This window comes from Oryctolagus cuniculus, chromosome 1 (genome assembly GCF_051225735.1).
Source record: "Oryctolagus cuniculus isolate XC-2025 breed Fujian yellow rabbit chromosome 1, ASM5122573v1, whole genome shotgun sequence".
Lineage (NCBI taxonomy): Eukaryota > Metazoa > Chordata > Mammalia > Lagomorpha > Leporidae > Oryctolagus > Oryctolagus cuniculus.
In genome coordinates, this window is record NC_142867.1 from 92,950,079 (window position 1) to 92,966,915 (window position 16,837).

General features: G+C 41.0%; 1 protein-coding gene across 1 annotated transcript in view; it reads left to right on the top strand.

Annotated features, from left to right (window-relative positions):
- The window catches only part of LOC138850492 (uncharacterized), a 158,877-nt gene that overhangs the window by 102,051 nt on the left and 39,989 nt on the right, over positions 1-16,837 (top strand). The window contains exon 3 of the mRNA XM_089305986.1: positions 14,142-14,239. Within this exon, the coding sequence (XP_089162112.1) occupies positions 14,142-14,239 (98 nt within the window). The remainder of the gene's footprint in view (positions 1-14,141; positions 14,240-16,837) is intronic.

A 16,837-nucleotide genomic window follows, 5' to 3' on the forward strand; every position in this document is an offset into this window, starting at 1 on the left:
TCTACACTCTTCGGTTGCTGCTTCTGGTAGGAAGATGAGTTCACTACAAGTTACTCCATTATGACTGGAAGTGATGCTTTTATTATGGCAAATCCATGCAGCATTCATTTACTTTAATGAAGATAAAAAGTAAAGGCAGAAATCTTCCCTTCAGGGCAGAAAATTTATCCTCCCATGGAGCCTTTTTTTTTTTTTTAACTTTTATTTAATGAATATAAATTTCCAATGCACAGCTTATGGATTACAATAGCTTCCCCCCCCCAAACTTCCCTCTACCTGCAACCCTACCCTCTCCCACTCCCTCTCCCGTTCCACTCACATCAAGATTCATTTTCAATTATCTTTATATACAGAAGATCAATTTAGCATATATTAAGTAAAGCTTACAACAGTTTGCACCCACATAGAAACACAAAGTGAAAAATACTGTTTGAGTACTAGTTATAGCATTAAATCACAAGGTACAACACATTTAGAACAGAGATCCTACATGAGGAGTAAGTGCACAGTGACTCCTGTTGTTGACTTAACAATTTGACACTCTTGTTTGTGGTGTCAGCAATCCCCCTAGGCTCTTGTCATGAGTTGCCAAGGCTATGGAAGCCTTTTGAGTTCACTGATTCTGATCATATTTAGACAAGGTCGTAGTCAAAGTGGAAGTTCTCTCCTACCTTCAGAGAAAGGTACTTCCTTCTTGATGACCTGTTCTTTCCATTGGGATCTCACTCTCAGAGATCTTTCAATTAGGTGTTTTTTTTTTTTCCAGAGTGTTTTCACTTTCCATGCCTGTAATACTCTCATGGGCTTTTCAGCCGGATCTGCGTGCCTTAAGGGCTGATTCTGAGGCCACAGTGCTGTTTAGGACATCTGCCATTCTGAGTCTGCTGTGTATCTCGCTTCCCATGTTGGATAGTTCTCTCACTTTTTTGTTCTATCAGCTAGTATTTGCAGACACTAGTCTTGTTTATGTGATCCCTTTGGCTCTTAGACCTATCAGTATGATCAACTGTGAACAGAAATTGATCACCTGGACTAGTGAGATGGCATTGTGTCGCTCCCCGTCTTCGCGGAGGAACGACACAGGACCCTGTGCTGTTCTTTTGTCTGCTCGGCCCTCCCCGGGTTTGCTGCTGGTTCTTCCTGGGTTGGCTACTGACCCTTCCACCTCCGTGGAAGGGCGGTTCCCCCTAGCCACTTTCCCTACTTCCGCGGGGGAGCGGCACACCGCCGGCCGGCTCTCTCGGGGGCTGCTCAGATGTTCCTCAGGTGTTCCTTCAGATGTTCCTGGTGCATGTTGTCTCTCTCCTCCTTTATAGTTCTCTTCCACCAATCCCAACTCGGCTGCCCACACGCCGAGTACGCTGCTCTCCTCCAATCAGGAGCAGGTCCTGCTGTTTATTGGTTGAACTGGAGGCAGCTGTGTAGAAGCTGTTTCCTCCTCTCCCAGCGCCATATTGTGGGAGAGCAGATGCATAGAATAAGTCTTAATTCCAGTAACAGTCTAGTCTGAGTTGCTCCCCACAGCATTGGTACATGCCAGCTTGATGGGATTGAATTTGAATCCCCTGATATGTTTCTAACTCTACCGTTTGAGGTAAGTCAGCTTGAGCATGTCCCAAATTGCACATCTCTTCCCTCTCTTATTCCCACTCTTATATTTAACAGCGATCACTTTTCAGTTAAGTTTCAACACTTAAGAATAACTGTGTATTAATTACAGTATTCAAGAAAAAATATTAAGTAGAACAAAAAAAAATACTAAGAGGGATAACGTATTAAGTTGTTCATCAACAGTGAGGGCAAGGGCTGATCAAGTCACCGTTTCTCATAGTGTTCATTTCACTTTAACAGGTTTCCTTTTTGGTGCTCAGTTAGTTGTCACCGATCAGGGAGAACATATGGTATTTGTCCCTTTGGGACTGGCTTATTTCACTCAGCATAATGTTTTCCGAATTCCTAACAGGGATCACTTTTCAGTTAAAATTTAAACACCTAAGAATAATTGTGTGTTAATTACAGAGTTCAACCAATAGTACTAGAACAAAAAAAAATACTAAAATGAATAAAGTATTACATTGTACATCAACAGTCCGGACAAGAGCTGATTAAGTCCTGTTTCTCATAGTGTCCATTTCACTTCAACAAGTTTCCCCTTTGGTGCTAAGTTAGTTGTCACCGATCGGGGAGAACATATGATATTCATCTCTCTGGGACTGGCTTAATTCACTCAGCATGATGTTTTTCAAATTCCTCCATCTTGTTGCAAATGACCAGGTTCCATTGTTTTTGACCACTGCATAGTATTCTATAGAGTACATGTCCCATAATTTCTTTATCCAGTCTACTGTTGATGGGCATTTGGGTTGGTTCCAGGTCTTAGCTATTGTGAATTGAGCTGCAATAATCATTAATGTGCAGACAGCTTGTTTGTTTGCCAATTTAATTTCCTTTGGGTAAATTCCAAGGAGTGGGATGGCTGGGGTGTATCGTAGGGTTATATTCAGGTTTCTGAGCAATCTCCAGACTGACTTCCATAGTGGCTTCACCAGTTTGCATTCCCACCAACAGTGGGTTAGTGTTCCTTTTCCCCCACATCCTCTCCAGCATCTGTTGTTGGTAGATTTCTGAATGTGAGGCATTCTAACCGCGGTTAGGTGAAACCTCATTGTGGTTTTGATTTGCATTTCCCTGATTGCTAGTGATCCTGAACATTTTTTCATGTGTCTGTTGGCCATTTGGATTTCCTCTTTTGAAAAATGTCTCTTGAGGTCCTTGGCCCATCTGTTAAGTGGGTTGTTTGTTTTGATGTTGTGGAGTTTCTTGATTTCTTTGTAGATTCTGGTTATCAACCCTTTATCTGTTGCATAGATTACAAATATTTTTTCCCATTCTGTAATTTGCCTCTTCACTCTCCTGACTGTTTCTTTTGCAGTACAGAAACTTCTCAATTTGATGCAATGCCAATAGTTAATTTTGGCTTTGACAACCTGTGCTTCTGGGGTATTTTCCAAGAAGTCGTTGCCGGTAATTATCTTGCAGGGTTTTTCCGATGCTCTCTAGTAATTTGATGGTGTCGGGTTGTAGATTTAAGTCTTTAATCCATGTTGAGTGAATTTTTGTGTAAGTTGACAGGTACGGGTCTTGCTTCATGATTTGCACATGGAAATCCAATTTTCCCAGCACCTTTTATTGAATAGACTGTCCTTATTCCAGGGATTCGTTTTGGATCCTTAATCAAATATGAGTTGGCTGTAGATGTTTGATTTCTGGTGTTTCTATTCTGTTCCATTGGTCTATCCATCTATTTCTGTACCAGTACCATGCTGTTTTGATTACAACTGCCCTGTAGTATGTCCTGAAATCTGGTATTGTGATGCCTCCAGCTTTGATTTTGTTGTACAAGATTGCTTTAGCTATTCGAGGTCACGCGTGTCTCCATATGAATTTCAGCATCATTTTTTCCAGATCTGAGAAGAAGGTCTTTGGTATCTTGATTGGTATTGCATTGAATGTATAAATTGCTTTTGGGAGAATGGACATTTTGATGATGTTGATTCTTCCAATCCATGAGCATGGAAGATTTTTCCATTTCTTGGTATCCTCTTCTATTTCTTTCTTTAAGGTTTTGTAATTTTCATCGTAGAGATCTTTAACGTCCTTAATTAAGTTTATTCCAAGATAGTGATTGGTTTTGTGGCTACTGTGAATTGAGTGATTAAGCAGTTCTTTCTCAGCCGTGGTATTGCCTGTGTATACAAAGGCTGTTGATTTTTGTGCATTGATTTTATATCCTGCTACTTTGCCAAACTCTTCCTTGAGGTCCAATAGTCTTTTAGTAGAGTTCTTTGGATCCCCTAAGTAAAGAATCATATCATCTGCAATGAGGGATAGTTTGAGTTCTTCCTTCCCAATTTGTATTGCTTTAATTTCTTTTTCTTGCCTAATAGCTCTGGCTAGAACTTCCAGAACTATATTGCATAGCAGTGGTGAGAGTGGGCATCCCTGTCTGGTAACAGATCTCAGTGGAAATGCTTTCAGCTTTTCCCCATTCAATATGAAGTTGGCTGTGGGTTTTTCATAAATTGCTTTGATTGTATTGAGGACTGTTCCTTCCATACCCAGTTTGCTTATAGTTTTCATCATGAAAGGGTGTTGAATTTTATCAAATGCTTTCTCTGCATCTATTGAGGTTATCATATGCTTTTTCTTCTGCAGTTTGTTAATGTAGTGTATCACATTGATTGTTTTGCGCACATTGAACCATCCTTGCATACCAGGAATAAATCCCACTTGGTCTGGGTGGATGATCTTTCTGATGTGTTGTTGCATTCTATTGGCCAGAATTTTATTGAGGATTTTTGCATATATGTTCATCAGGGATATTGGTCTGTGATTCTCTTTCAATGCTGCATATGTTTCTGGCTTAGGAATTAAGTTGATGCTGGCTTCATAGAAAGAATTTGGGAGGACTCCCCCTTTTTCGATTGTTCTGAATAGTTTGAGAAGAATTGGAGTCAGTTCTTCTTTACATGTCTGGTAGAATTCAGCAGTGAATCCATCTGGTCCTGGGCTTTTCTTTGTTGGGAGGGCCTTTATTACTGTTTCAATTTCTGTCTCAGTTATGGGTCTGTTCAGGTTTTCTATGTCTTCCTGGTTCAATTTAGGTAGGTTGCCTGTGTCCAGGAATCTATCCATTTCTGATAGGTTTCCCTGTTTGCTGGCATACAATACCTTGTAGTAATTTCTGATGATTCTTTTTATTTCTGTGGTGTCTGTTGTTACGTTTCCTTTTTCATTTCTTATTTTATTGATTTGGGTCTTTTCTTTTTTTAGTTAGTTGGGCCAATGGGGTGTCAATTTTGTTTATTTTTTCAAAAAACCAGCTCCTCGTTTGGCTGATTTTTTGTAATTTTTTTTTATTCAATCCTGTTGATTTCTTCTCTGATTTTAATTATTTCTCTTCTCCTACTAGATTTGGGTCTGGTTTGCTGTAGGTTTTCTAGATCCTTGAGGTGAATTGAAAGCTCATCTATTTGGTGCCTTTCCAATTTCTTGATGTAGGCACCTATTGATATAAACTTCCCTCTTAACACTGCTTTTGCTGCGTCCCATAAGTTTTGGTATGTTGTGCTGTTATCCTCATTTACTTCCAGAAAGTTTTTGATTTCTCTTTTAATTTCTTCTATGACCCATTGTTCATTCAGGAGCATGTTGTTCAATCTCCATGTGTTTGTGTATGATCTAGGGATTCCTGTGTTGCTAATTTCCACCTTCATTCCTTTACGGTCTGAGAAGCTGCATGGTATGATTCTAATTCTTTTGAATTTGCTGAGACTTGCTTTATGGCCTAGTATGTGGTCAATCCTAGAGAAGGTTCCATGTACTGCTGAGAAGAGTGTAAATGCTTTCTGTGTAGGATGAAAAGTTCTGTAGATATCTGTTAGATCCATTTGTGCTATAGTGTATTTTAAGTCTACTGTCTCCTTGTTGATCTTCTGTCCAGTTGATCTGTCTTTTTTTGAGAGTGGAGTATTGAAGTCCCCCAGTACTATTATATTGGAGTCTAAGTCTCCTTTTAAGTCCCTTAACAAATCTTTTAAATAAACTGGTACCCACTAATTAGGTGCATATACATTGTTAATCATTATATATTCCTGTTGAATTGATCCCTTCATCATTATATAGTGCCCCTCTTTGTCTCTCCTAACAGTTTTTGTGTTAAAGTTTATGTTGTCCGATATTAAGATGGCTACGCCCATTTCAGTTGGCATGGTATATCTTTTTCCAGCCTTTCACTTTCAGTCTGTATGGATCTTTGTTGGAAAGATGTGTTTCTTGTAAGCAGCAAATAGATGGGTTTTGTTCCTTAAGCCAATCAGCCAATTGATGTCTTTTAACTGGACAGTTCAGCCCATTGACGTTCAATGTGACTACTGATAAGTAGTAACTCTGCCCTGCCATTTGCTAAAGATATTTTCTGATATATGTTTTGAACTTCCTGTGATCTTTTGGTGTGAGGTTTCCTTCATTTACCTTCCTTCATATTGAGACCGTGTTTCCATCTTTCTGTGTGTAACACATCTTTAAGCATCTTTTGCAGGGCTGGACAAGTGGCGACAAATTCTTTCAATTTCTGTTTGCTATGAAAGTTCTTTATTTCACCTTCATTCACAAATGAGAACTTTGCAGGATATAATATTCTGGGCTGGCAATTTTTCTCTCTTAGTTCCTGGGCTATATCTCGCCATTCCCTCCTAGCCTGTAGGTTTTCTGATGAGAAGTCAGCTGTGAGTCTGATTGGAGATCCTCTGAGAGTAATCTGACGTTTCTCTCTTGCACACTTTAGGATCTTTTCTTTATGTTTCACTGCAGTGAGTTTAATTACAACGTGTCTTGGTGAGGATCTCTTTTGGTCATGTTTATTAGGAGTTCTATGAGATTAGGATGTCTCCGTCCTTCTCCAAACCTGGGAAATTTTCTGCTAATATCTCACTAAAAAGGCCTTCTAATTCTTTATCCCTCTCCATGCCTTCAGGAACTCCTAGAACCCGAATGTTGTTTTTTTTTTTAATAGTATCCTGAGAATTCTCGACAATATGTCTTAGATTTCTAATTTCCTCTCCTTTTCTTTGGTTTGATTGTATATTTGCCTGTGCTCTGTCTTCTAAGTCCGATATTCTCTCTTCTGCTTCACCCATTCTGTTTTTTTTTTTAAGAATTTTTTTTTTTGACAGGCAGAGTGGACAGTGAGAGAGATGAGACACAGAGAAAGGTCTTCCTTTGCCGTTGGTTCACCCTCCAGTGGCCGCCGCGGCCCGCGCACCGCGCTGATCCGATGGCAGGAGCCATGAGCCAGGTGCTTTTCCTGGTCTCCCATGGGGTGCAGGACCCAAGCACCTGGGCCATCCTCCACTGCACTCCCTGGCCACAGTAGAGGGCTGGCCTGGAAGAGGGGCATCCGGCACCCATTCTGTTTGTAAGGCTCTCTAATGTGTTTGTCATTTGATCTGTTGAATTCTTCATTTCATTATGATTTCTCGTCACTATCACAGTTTCATTTTCTACTAGTTGTTTCATTTCATTTTGATTCCTCCTTAATATTTCATTTTCACGAGAGAGATTTTCCATTTTTCCATTAAGGATTTCTGTAGTTCGAGATTTTATTTTTGAGAACTTCTTAATGTTCTTATTAATTTTTTGAGATCTGCTTCTTGAATTTCTTCTATCTCATCATCTTCATAATCTTGAATTGGGGTGTCTATTTTGTTTGGGGGCGTCATAGTGTCTTCCTTGTTCTTATTACCTCAGCTTTTGCATTTGTTTGGCATATTGGAGATATTCTTTGGTTTTTTCTCATTATACTGTGACTCTAGATTAAGAGGACTGTCTGCTTTTGATGGATCCTTAGAGGCTGTGATGGGTTTGGCCAGAGAGCTCTGTTTGGTTCCTCAGGCTTAAGGGTGTGCCAAAAGTGATTCACCCTGATTGTTTTTTTGCTTGCTCTCTCTCTCTCTCTCTCTCTCTCTCTCATTTTATTTTATTTTATTTTTTTGACTCAGTTGGGAAGTAATTCTACACAGCTGAGTGGAATTGAGAGTAGTTGATGTATGAAATCTGGCCCCTGTGGGTATTCGTTTGCTTACCAGAGTCAGGTTTTTCTGCTTGGCTAATGAGGAGCACCCATTTTACATATGCAAAATGGCACGCACCGCTTTACTTACGTAAAATGGCACCTGCCCTTTGGCTGGCTTGGCTTTGTAAGGTGAGTGCAGAGAGAGGCTAAATGTCTGTGCAGGTTCCCCTTATTTATTCAATTTTTTTCTCTCCTCCAGCCAGCCTGGTGAACTTTCCCCAATGGGGTTTCAGGCCTCGTTCTCTGCAGGCTCTTTCTGCCTTTCCCCGCCAATGTCTCAGGTTACCGAGAGGTTTTTGTCTCACCTCCCCTCCAGCGCTGGCACGCAGTCTCTGCAGCTCCGGCGGCTCTGGCAGCTCTGGTGGCTCCTGCGGCTCAGCTTCCACGCAGTGGGTGACCTTGCTCTCCCCGTAGGACCTCCGAGTCACAGCCACTAGATCCGGGAGAGTTTCCTCTGCAATTTTTTCCTGATCCTTTTCCTGAGGCTACTGTAACTCCAGTTTTATTAAACTATCTTTTCCCGGACTATTGGTGCGTGCCCTCACTATTCCGCCATCTCGAACACAACCCCTTTACATATCTTTTAAATAACCCAGTGCCCTGTAACTAGTTGCATATACAGTTATAATAGTTACATTTTCCTGTTGAATTGATGTCTTAATCATTATATAGTGCCCCTATTTGTCTCTTTCAACAGTTTTTGTGTTAAAGTTTATGTTGTCTGATATTAAGATGGCTACATACACTCTCTTTTCATTTCTGTTGATATGGAATATCATTTCCAGCCTTTCACTTTCAGTCTGCATGCATCTTTGTTGGAAAGATGTGTTTCTTGTAAGCAGCAAATAGATGGGTTTTGTTCCTTAATCCATTCAGCCAATCTGTGTCTTTTATCTGCAGATTTGAGGCCGTTAATGTTCAATGTGACTATTGATAAGTAGTAACTTTGCCCTGCCATTTTCCTAAAGATATTTTCTAGTATATGCTTTGAGGTTCCTATAATCTTTTACTGGGAGGTTTTCTTCCTTTACTTTATTCATATTGATGGCCATGTTTCTGTGTTTCTTTAAGCATTTTTTGCAGGGCTGGATGAGTGGCGACAAATTCTTTCAATTTCTATTTGCTATGAAAGTTCTTTATTTCACCTTCATTCACAAATGAGAGCGTTGCAGGATATAGTATTCTGGGCTGGCAGTTTTTCTCTCTTAGTACCTGGGCTATGTCTCACCATTCCCTCCTAGCCTGTAGGGTTTCTGATGAGAAGTTTGCTGTGAATCTAATTGGAGATTCTCTGACTAAAGGTAGACCAGGCAAAGCAGGTAACCTAACTGGCCTATTAACTGCCAGGTTAAATGTCTGCTCCCACACTGGGATATGAGCTATCATAGTGAGGAATGCCAGGTGGAAAACTTTGAAGTGCATCCCTGTTCCTTCCCCTACCCCTTCCAAAAGTAGTGTATCGAAAGCAATATAGGCCGGCGCCACGGCTCACTAGGCTAATCCTCCACCTTGCAGAGCCGGCACACCGGGTTCTAGTCCCGGTCGGGGTGCCGGATTCTGTCCCGGTTGCCCCTCTTCCAGGCCAGCTCTCTGCTGTGGCCAGGGAGTGCAGTGGAGGATGGCCCAAGTGCTTGGGCCCTGCACCCCATGAGAGACCAGGATAAGTACCTGGCTCCTGACATCGGATCAGTGTGGTGCGCTGGCCGCAGCACGCTGGCTGCGGCAGCCATTGGAGGGTGAACCAACAGTAAAGGAAGACCTTTCTCTCTGTCTCTCTCTCTCACTGTCCACTCTGCCTGTCAAAAAAAAATCCATCTTCTTCTTCAAGGTATAAATCAAATCTCTAGATTGAAGAAAACAGGCAAAGTGTTTAAAATGTCTTTTAGTTTATCAAAGTGAGAGTAAAAACGGTGTAGGGAGACTATATCTTTAGTGGTAATTGTTACCAGCATACTGAAACTTTTTATAAACTGGTATTAAATGCCCTGAGAAAGATAGAAAAAAACAAAAAACAAAAACAAAAGTGAAAACAATAATCACAAAAAATATATAATTTTTAAAAATATTTTTTATATATTTCTTTGAGAGTTAGAGTTACAGAGACAGAGAGAAAGTGTCTTCTATCTGATGGATCACTCCCCAATGGCTGCAACTGCCAGAGCTGGGCCAACCCGAAACCAGGAGCCAGGAGCTTCCAGGTCTCCCACATGGGTACAAGGACCCAAGGGCTTGGGCCATCTTCCACTGTGTTCCCAGGCCATAAGCAGGGAGCTGGATCAGAGGAGGAGCAGACAGGACATGAACCGGCATCCGTATGGGATGCCAGCACTTACCATGTCACAGTGCATGCCTGAAACACAATATTTTTATATAAGCTGAATCAGACAATCCAAAGAAAGCACTTTGGAGAAGTTAGATAATCATGAGTCCCCTATTTCTGCTGAAACGGACACATAGTCTAGTGGGGCTATTGTTTATGAGTTATGAAGTAAGGGGCGCATTTTACCTCTGCCCTCAGGTATCTTTAGTAAAAAGGGATGACACTCTGTTCCTTACATTTCCATTTCTAGGAGTAAGATAAGTTCCCAAGGCCTATGTGTTTCAAATCAACTAGATCCTAGGTGAAGCATAATTTTCTCATGCATTGCTGTACTAAAGGAAGTAAAGAATGTCTAGGAAAATTGCATTCTATACTAACAAATATTCCAATTAATCTGTGAATTTTAGTTAAGGTGGGACCAGAAAATAATTGGAGAACTAATTGGAAAAGTGTTTGTCACAATAGAGTGCTAATATTAAAGAAGCAGTAAGAGATGAAGTTATCTCTCAGTAGCATGATGGACAGCCTGTTTTTTAGCACATTGGGATCTTTAAAGCTAAGCAAAGTGATTGGAGATTGGCTGCAACCCTTGGCTCAGCAGAAGCAATGCAAATCCTCTCTGAAAGATAGCATCTTCTATTTAGACTGATTGATTTTCAGAGAAATCTCAAGTCCATGTAGCTCAAAATTAAAGTCAACCCAAGCCCTCAAAAAGAAAAAAGCTTTCATGTCTAAAATTTAGCAAAAACAAGAGACTGCCCCATGGACTTCTAACATTGAGATTATCAGATAATACAATAATACTATAAATGAAATGTTTAAAAGATATAGAAAATAAAGTCCAAGATGCAAAAGCAAAGTGATAGTTCAAAAATAACCAGGGTGATTTGAAGAAGAAACCAAATAAAAATTTTAAGTATAAGGAATACAGTTGTTAAGATAAAAAAAAAAGTATAGATTAACAGCAGATGAGACATAGGTGAAAGAAGAGTTAGTGAGCTGAAAGAATTGATCCAAAAAATCACTCAAAATACAGTAAATGAACAGGACAAAAGATGGAAAATATAAATAAAGCTTTAGAAATACGGAGGAATGAATAAGACCCAATGTAAGTTGGAGAAATTGTCAGAAACAAAGTAAAAAGGAAAGGGAAGAGGCAATATTTGTGGAGATAATTGCTAAAAATAAAAAATGAAAGTTATAAAACCATACATGATGGAACAGAAGTTAATCATGAGAGAAAAAAGTCTATATTTTCTGCTTTTTTTTGAGATTTATTTATTTAAAAGGTAGAATGACAGAGAAAGAGGGAGAGACACCCAGAGAGATCTTCCATGTGCTGGTTCACTCCCCAGTGCCCGACCGCCAGGGAGTGCTGGAGCATGCCAACCCGGGAATCTGGAACTCCATCCAGGCCTCCTATGTGGACGGCCTGAGCCCAAGAACTTGGGCCAACTTCTGTTGCCTCCCAGGGATGCATTAGCAAGAAAATGGGTTGGAAGTGGAGGTCTAATTCTGTCCCTGGGGCTCAGACAGGGGATGTGGGTGTTTCAAGTGGCAGCTTAACCCACTGTGTCACTACATCCACTTTTTATGTACCTTCCAGTTTAGGATGAAGCAACCTAAAAGAGAGCTCTTAAAAGCAATCGCAAATGCAAAGCTAGATCTAGAATGAGATAATAATGGAAAGTGCAAGGTAAAGGAGGAGAGAAAATGACTATAGACTGAAAAAAGAAGTGATACCCAAAGAAGTTGGTGAACATGAAGTAAACCATCTTCTTGATGAAATGGTAAGAATTCTACTGTCTTGTTATGTCTTTTTTTTTAAATTTTTTATTTTTGACAAGCAGAATTAGACAGTGAAAGAGAGAGAGAGACAGAGAGAAAGGTCTTCCTTTTTCTGTTGGTTCACCCCCCAAGTGGCCGCTATGGCCAGCGCGTTGTGGCTGGTGCACCACGCTGATCCAAAGCCAGGAGCCAGGTGCTTCCTCTTGGTCTCCCATGCAGGTGCAGGGCCCAAGGACTTGGGCCATCCTCCACTGCACTCCCAGGCCACAGCAGAGAGCTGGACTGGAAGAGGGGCAACCGGGACAGAATCCAGCACCCCGACCAGGACTAGAACCTGGGGTGGGGTACCTGCGCTGCAGGTGGAGGATTAGCCTATTGAGCCACAGCGCCAGCCTTGATATGGTTTAACAAAAGAACTGAATTAAAGAAAAACATGTTAGTTGGGACGAAGGAGAAATATTAAGGCACAGAGCAATACATTATACCATGTATACTTTTGCATAGTTTTCAATGAGTAGATTCTCACTTAGTGAATTGTGTAGCTGCTCTGAAGAAGTAGGATGACACCCACCCAAAATTTGGTTCAGAAGATTGCACACACACCTCACAAAGGTATGAAAATGTTTATTGCTCACATAATAAAACTTTTTGGGTGAAGCAAGGAAGCTGCCAAGGCTTCCAAAAATGGCTTGAAAGGGAAACAGGCTTGAGGCTTGTATTGTCATTAAAAGTGTAGCCCGTTAGAGCTCACAGGTGCTAAAGGAAGGATCTTGTGGGCTTTCTTTTCAGACAGCTTAGATGATTAGGTTCATGGTAAAGGGGAAGGAGATTAAAAGTTGTCAGCAACTACGTGTGGACATTTGGCTAAGAGGCCAGTTAAGACACTCACATCCCTTATTGGAGTGCCTGGGTTCTGATCCTGGCTCCATTCCTGATCCTGGTTCCAGCTTCCTGCTAATGTGTAACCTAGGAGGAAGCAGCTAATGACTCCAAGTATTTGGCTCTTTACCATGCACATGAGTAACTTGGATTGGATTCCTTGTACCTGATGTCTTCCTGGCCCAGCCTCAGTTACCAGCATTTGAAGAGTGAACCTGTCAGCTGGGAGTTTTTGTCTGTCTGTTGCTCTGTCCCTCTCTTTGCTACTCTGCCTCTAAAAAACAAAAAGTTGTTAGCAGTGAAATTTTTTTTGAGATGAAAAAAAAAAAAGGATGGAGCCGAGACTCCCTATTACAATTCATCTCTGATACAAGACGGATAACTGTTGCCTTTTTTTTTAAAGAAACAAATTTTTAAACTTTTATTTAACAAATATAAATTTCCAAAGTACAGCTTATGGATTCCAGTGGCTTTTTCCCTGCCATAACTTCCCTCCCACCCACAATCCTCCCATCTCCCACTCCCTCTCCCATTCCATTCACATCAAGATTAATTTTCAATAATCTTTATATACAGAAGATCAATTTACTATATATTAAGTAAAGATTTTAACAGTTTGCACCCACACAGAAACACAAAGTGTAAAGTACTGTTTGTGTACTAGTTATACCATTAATTCACATTGAACAATACATTAAGGACAGAGATCCTACATGAGGAGTAAGTACACAGTGACTCCTGTTGTTGACTTAACAAATTGACACTCTTGTTTATGGCATCAGTAATCATCCTAGGCTCTTGTCATGAGTTGCCAAGGCTATGGAAGGCTTTTTGAGTTAGCCAACTCTGATCTTATTTAGACAAGGTCATAGTCAAAGTGGAAGTTCTCTCTTCCCTTCAGGGAAAGGTACCTCCTTCTTTGATGGCCTGTTCTTTCCACTTGGATCTCACTCACTCACAGAGATCTTTCATTTAGTGTTTTGTTTGTTTGTTTGTTTTTTGCCAGAGTGTCTTGGCTTTCCATGCCTAAAATACTCTCATGGGCTTTTCAGCCAGATCTGAATGCCTTAAGGGCTGATTCTGAGGCCAGAGTGCTGTTTAGGACATCTGCCATTCTATGAGTCTGCTGTGTATCTCACTTCCCATTTTGGATTGTTCTCTCCTTTTTAATTCTATCAGTTAGTATTAGTAAGCCATTATGAAATTCTGTGAAGCCTGTAGCCTGAGGCCCACCATTGGGTATGCTGAGAAGTGAAATAACAGTGTAATTCATTGGTAAGGCTTGAAAGGTTTTGTTTCCTCCAAAACATTTGATTCAAATGAAGACCTGGTCCCCAGTGCAACCATGTTAAGAGATACAGTCTTTGGGAAGTGACTAAGTCATGAGGGTTCCACCGTCACTGATGAGATTGGTAGCCTTGTAAAACGGGTACAGATTGAAGGGAGTGCTGTTTAGTCTTCTGCAATTCTCCCATGTGAGATAGGGCATTCATCCCCTTTACTTTTCATTCCTTTCATCAGGTGGCGATCCAGTGTTGGTCCCCTCAGATCATGATCTTGGAAGCACAGAGCAGTCCTCACCAGACACCTTGATCTTGGACTTCTCAGCCTTCATAACTGTAAGAAATCAATTTGTGTGCTTTATCAGTTACCCAATCGAAGGGTTTTGTTAGAACTGCACACATGGACTAAGATAGTCACTATCTGTGTGTACTCTGTCTGCAGACGTGTGAGCCAATGGTCTGGCTGTCTGGACTGACCAAAGACAGAGGAAATTCCTTGTACAAGTTGCATCCTTTTGGGTAATGAACTCTGGAAACTCTTGTCTCATAGGCACCCAAAATGTAAATAATAATGGGGCTAGAAGCCCAAAGCCAGTGTGTTGGTAAGTTTGGTTTCTTCTGAGGCCCCATCCTTTGGCTTACAGATGGCTGCCTTCTCCCTGTGTCTTCACGCGATCATCCTCCATCTGTTTTTTGTCTGTTTCCTAATTTCTTATAAGACCATCAATAATGTTTGCCCATTTCTGCCTCCCATGTAACCTCATTTTACCTCTTTAAAGACCCAATCTCCAAATACCATCACAGGCTGAAGACTGGGGGTTTAGACTTCACCATATGAAATTGGCACAGACATATGTGTTCCTCTGAAGGTGAAGGCAAATTGTGGACTAAATTTTATTGGAATAAGCTGGTAATTTTGCAAATTTATAAGACCAAAATACTTCTCTATACCAGTAGTTAATTTTATAGAGCTAATAATTTTATTAATATGAAATATGAGTGCCTTCATTAATGGGTCCGTGGTACTAGGATTGTGATGAAACTCTGTGAAATGCCATCGTTTTTTCCCAGCGTTAACAATAGGCCAAATAGGGCTATTAAACAAAGGAACAGTGGGAATAATAATCAATTCACTATGTCATATATAATGGGATTCACCTTTTGAAGGCCTGTTTTAATTTACTTGGAGCAGTATTTACTATTTTATCTAAGAAGGGATAGCCCATAGGGTCCCATTTTGTCAATCCAGTTTTTAAGGAGTAAAGATTTGACTTAGCTTAAACTCATTATTCATTGAGTTAAACCATCTGTGTCTACTCTGGACTAGTTTAAGGAAATGGATGCTATGTCATGGAGGATTTAGGTAAGACAGTGAGTTCTGATGATTAAGGTAAGACAAGCCTCATTGTCCTCTCTTGTATGTCCTGTAACTCTCCATACATTTACCATGAAGACCATGTAACTGTAACCATATAACTGTAACTTGTGCCACAGTGTTGACAAAGGCCATGAAGTTTTGACAATTGGTTCATTTCAGCAGATAGCAAAGTTAATTTAGAACCTAAATAGTAGATGCACAAAAGCTTCTTTTATCTTTTTGTTGTATAAATGATTTCACTTAATTTTATGTTTCCAGTAGGGTCAAATCTGTTTCAGTTTTTAGTTACCTCCTCCTATATCAAAGTTTCTGCCTTTTTTCCTCTATTCCTTTCCTTTCTTAACTTCTTTCCTTCTTGGTGTCGCTGGATTAATCTGGAGATGTGGGCATTCTCTTTATGTTGCTCAATATTTATAAATTTCTTCTCTAAGATATCCTCAAACTTGTACCAGCAGCATTAGTGCCCTGTCTCATGGCAGTTGGGTGTGTCACATGGGTGCCATAGTGATTTTTATCAGGACCTTGAGAAATAGTCTTTTTTTTCTTTTTCCTTCCTTCCTTCCTTCCTTCCTTCCTTCCTTCCTTCCTTCCTTCCTTCCTTCCTTCCTTTGTTCTTTTCTTTCTTTCTTTCTTTCTTTCTTTCTTTCTTTCTTTCTTTGTTCTTTCTTTCTTTCTTTCTTTCTTTCTTGGTGACAGATGCATAGGCTGCAGAAGCATCAAAGGCATTTTGAAAGATCAAAATGAGTCTTCTGCACTGAGGAGTAAGACCTCATGCCTTATAGTAACTGCTTTTCCACGTGAGTGACCACCCAATGGACTGGTATATTGCCCAGTGTATCCGTGTTTCCCCTTAGTGCTCCATAGAATGTAGCTAACACCTGGGAGAGGCAGACAACAAATGGGCACAGAGGAACATCCCTTGAATCTGGCATCAGACAAAGTTTGTGTTGGAAGCAAAACACACACCTCAGTCTGAGATACACAGCCAGGTCTGGGGTGGGATGCACAAGCCAGGGTGTCTTTGATGAAGGCTACCATGTCACGCACCTCCTAACTGCCAACAATAACTTTTTTTTTTGACAGGCAGAGTGGACAGTGAGAGAGACAGAAAGAGAAAGAAAGGTCTTCCTTTGCCATTGGTTCACCCTCCAATGGCTGCCGCAGCCAGCGTGCTGCAGCCAGCGCACCACACTGATCCGATGGCATGAGCCAGGTACTCATCCTGGTCTCTCATGGGGTGCAGGGCCCAAGCACTTGGGCCATCCTCCACTGCACTCCCTGGCCACAGCAGAGAGCTGGCCTGGAAGAGGGGCAACCGGGACAGAATCCGGCGCCCCGACCGGGACTAGAACCCGGTGTGCCAGCGCTGCAAGGTGGAGGATTAGCCTAGTGAGCCGCGGCGCTGGCCAACAATAACTTTTGACATAGATCTGTTAAATCTTTAACAGGGGCTTAATAAGACTTCAAATGTAGCACGAAATAGCCGAGTTCAAAATGAAAGTTTGTTTGCAGGCAGAGGACCCAGGTAACAAAATCTTCCAGTAGTAGTAATTGTG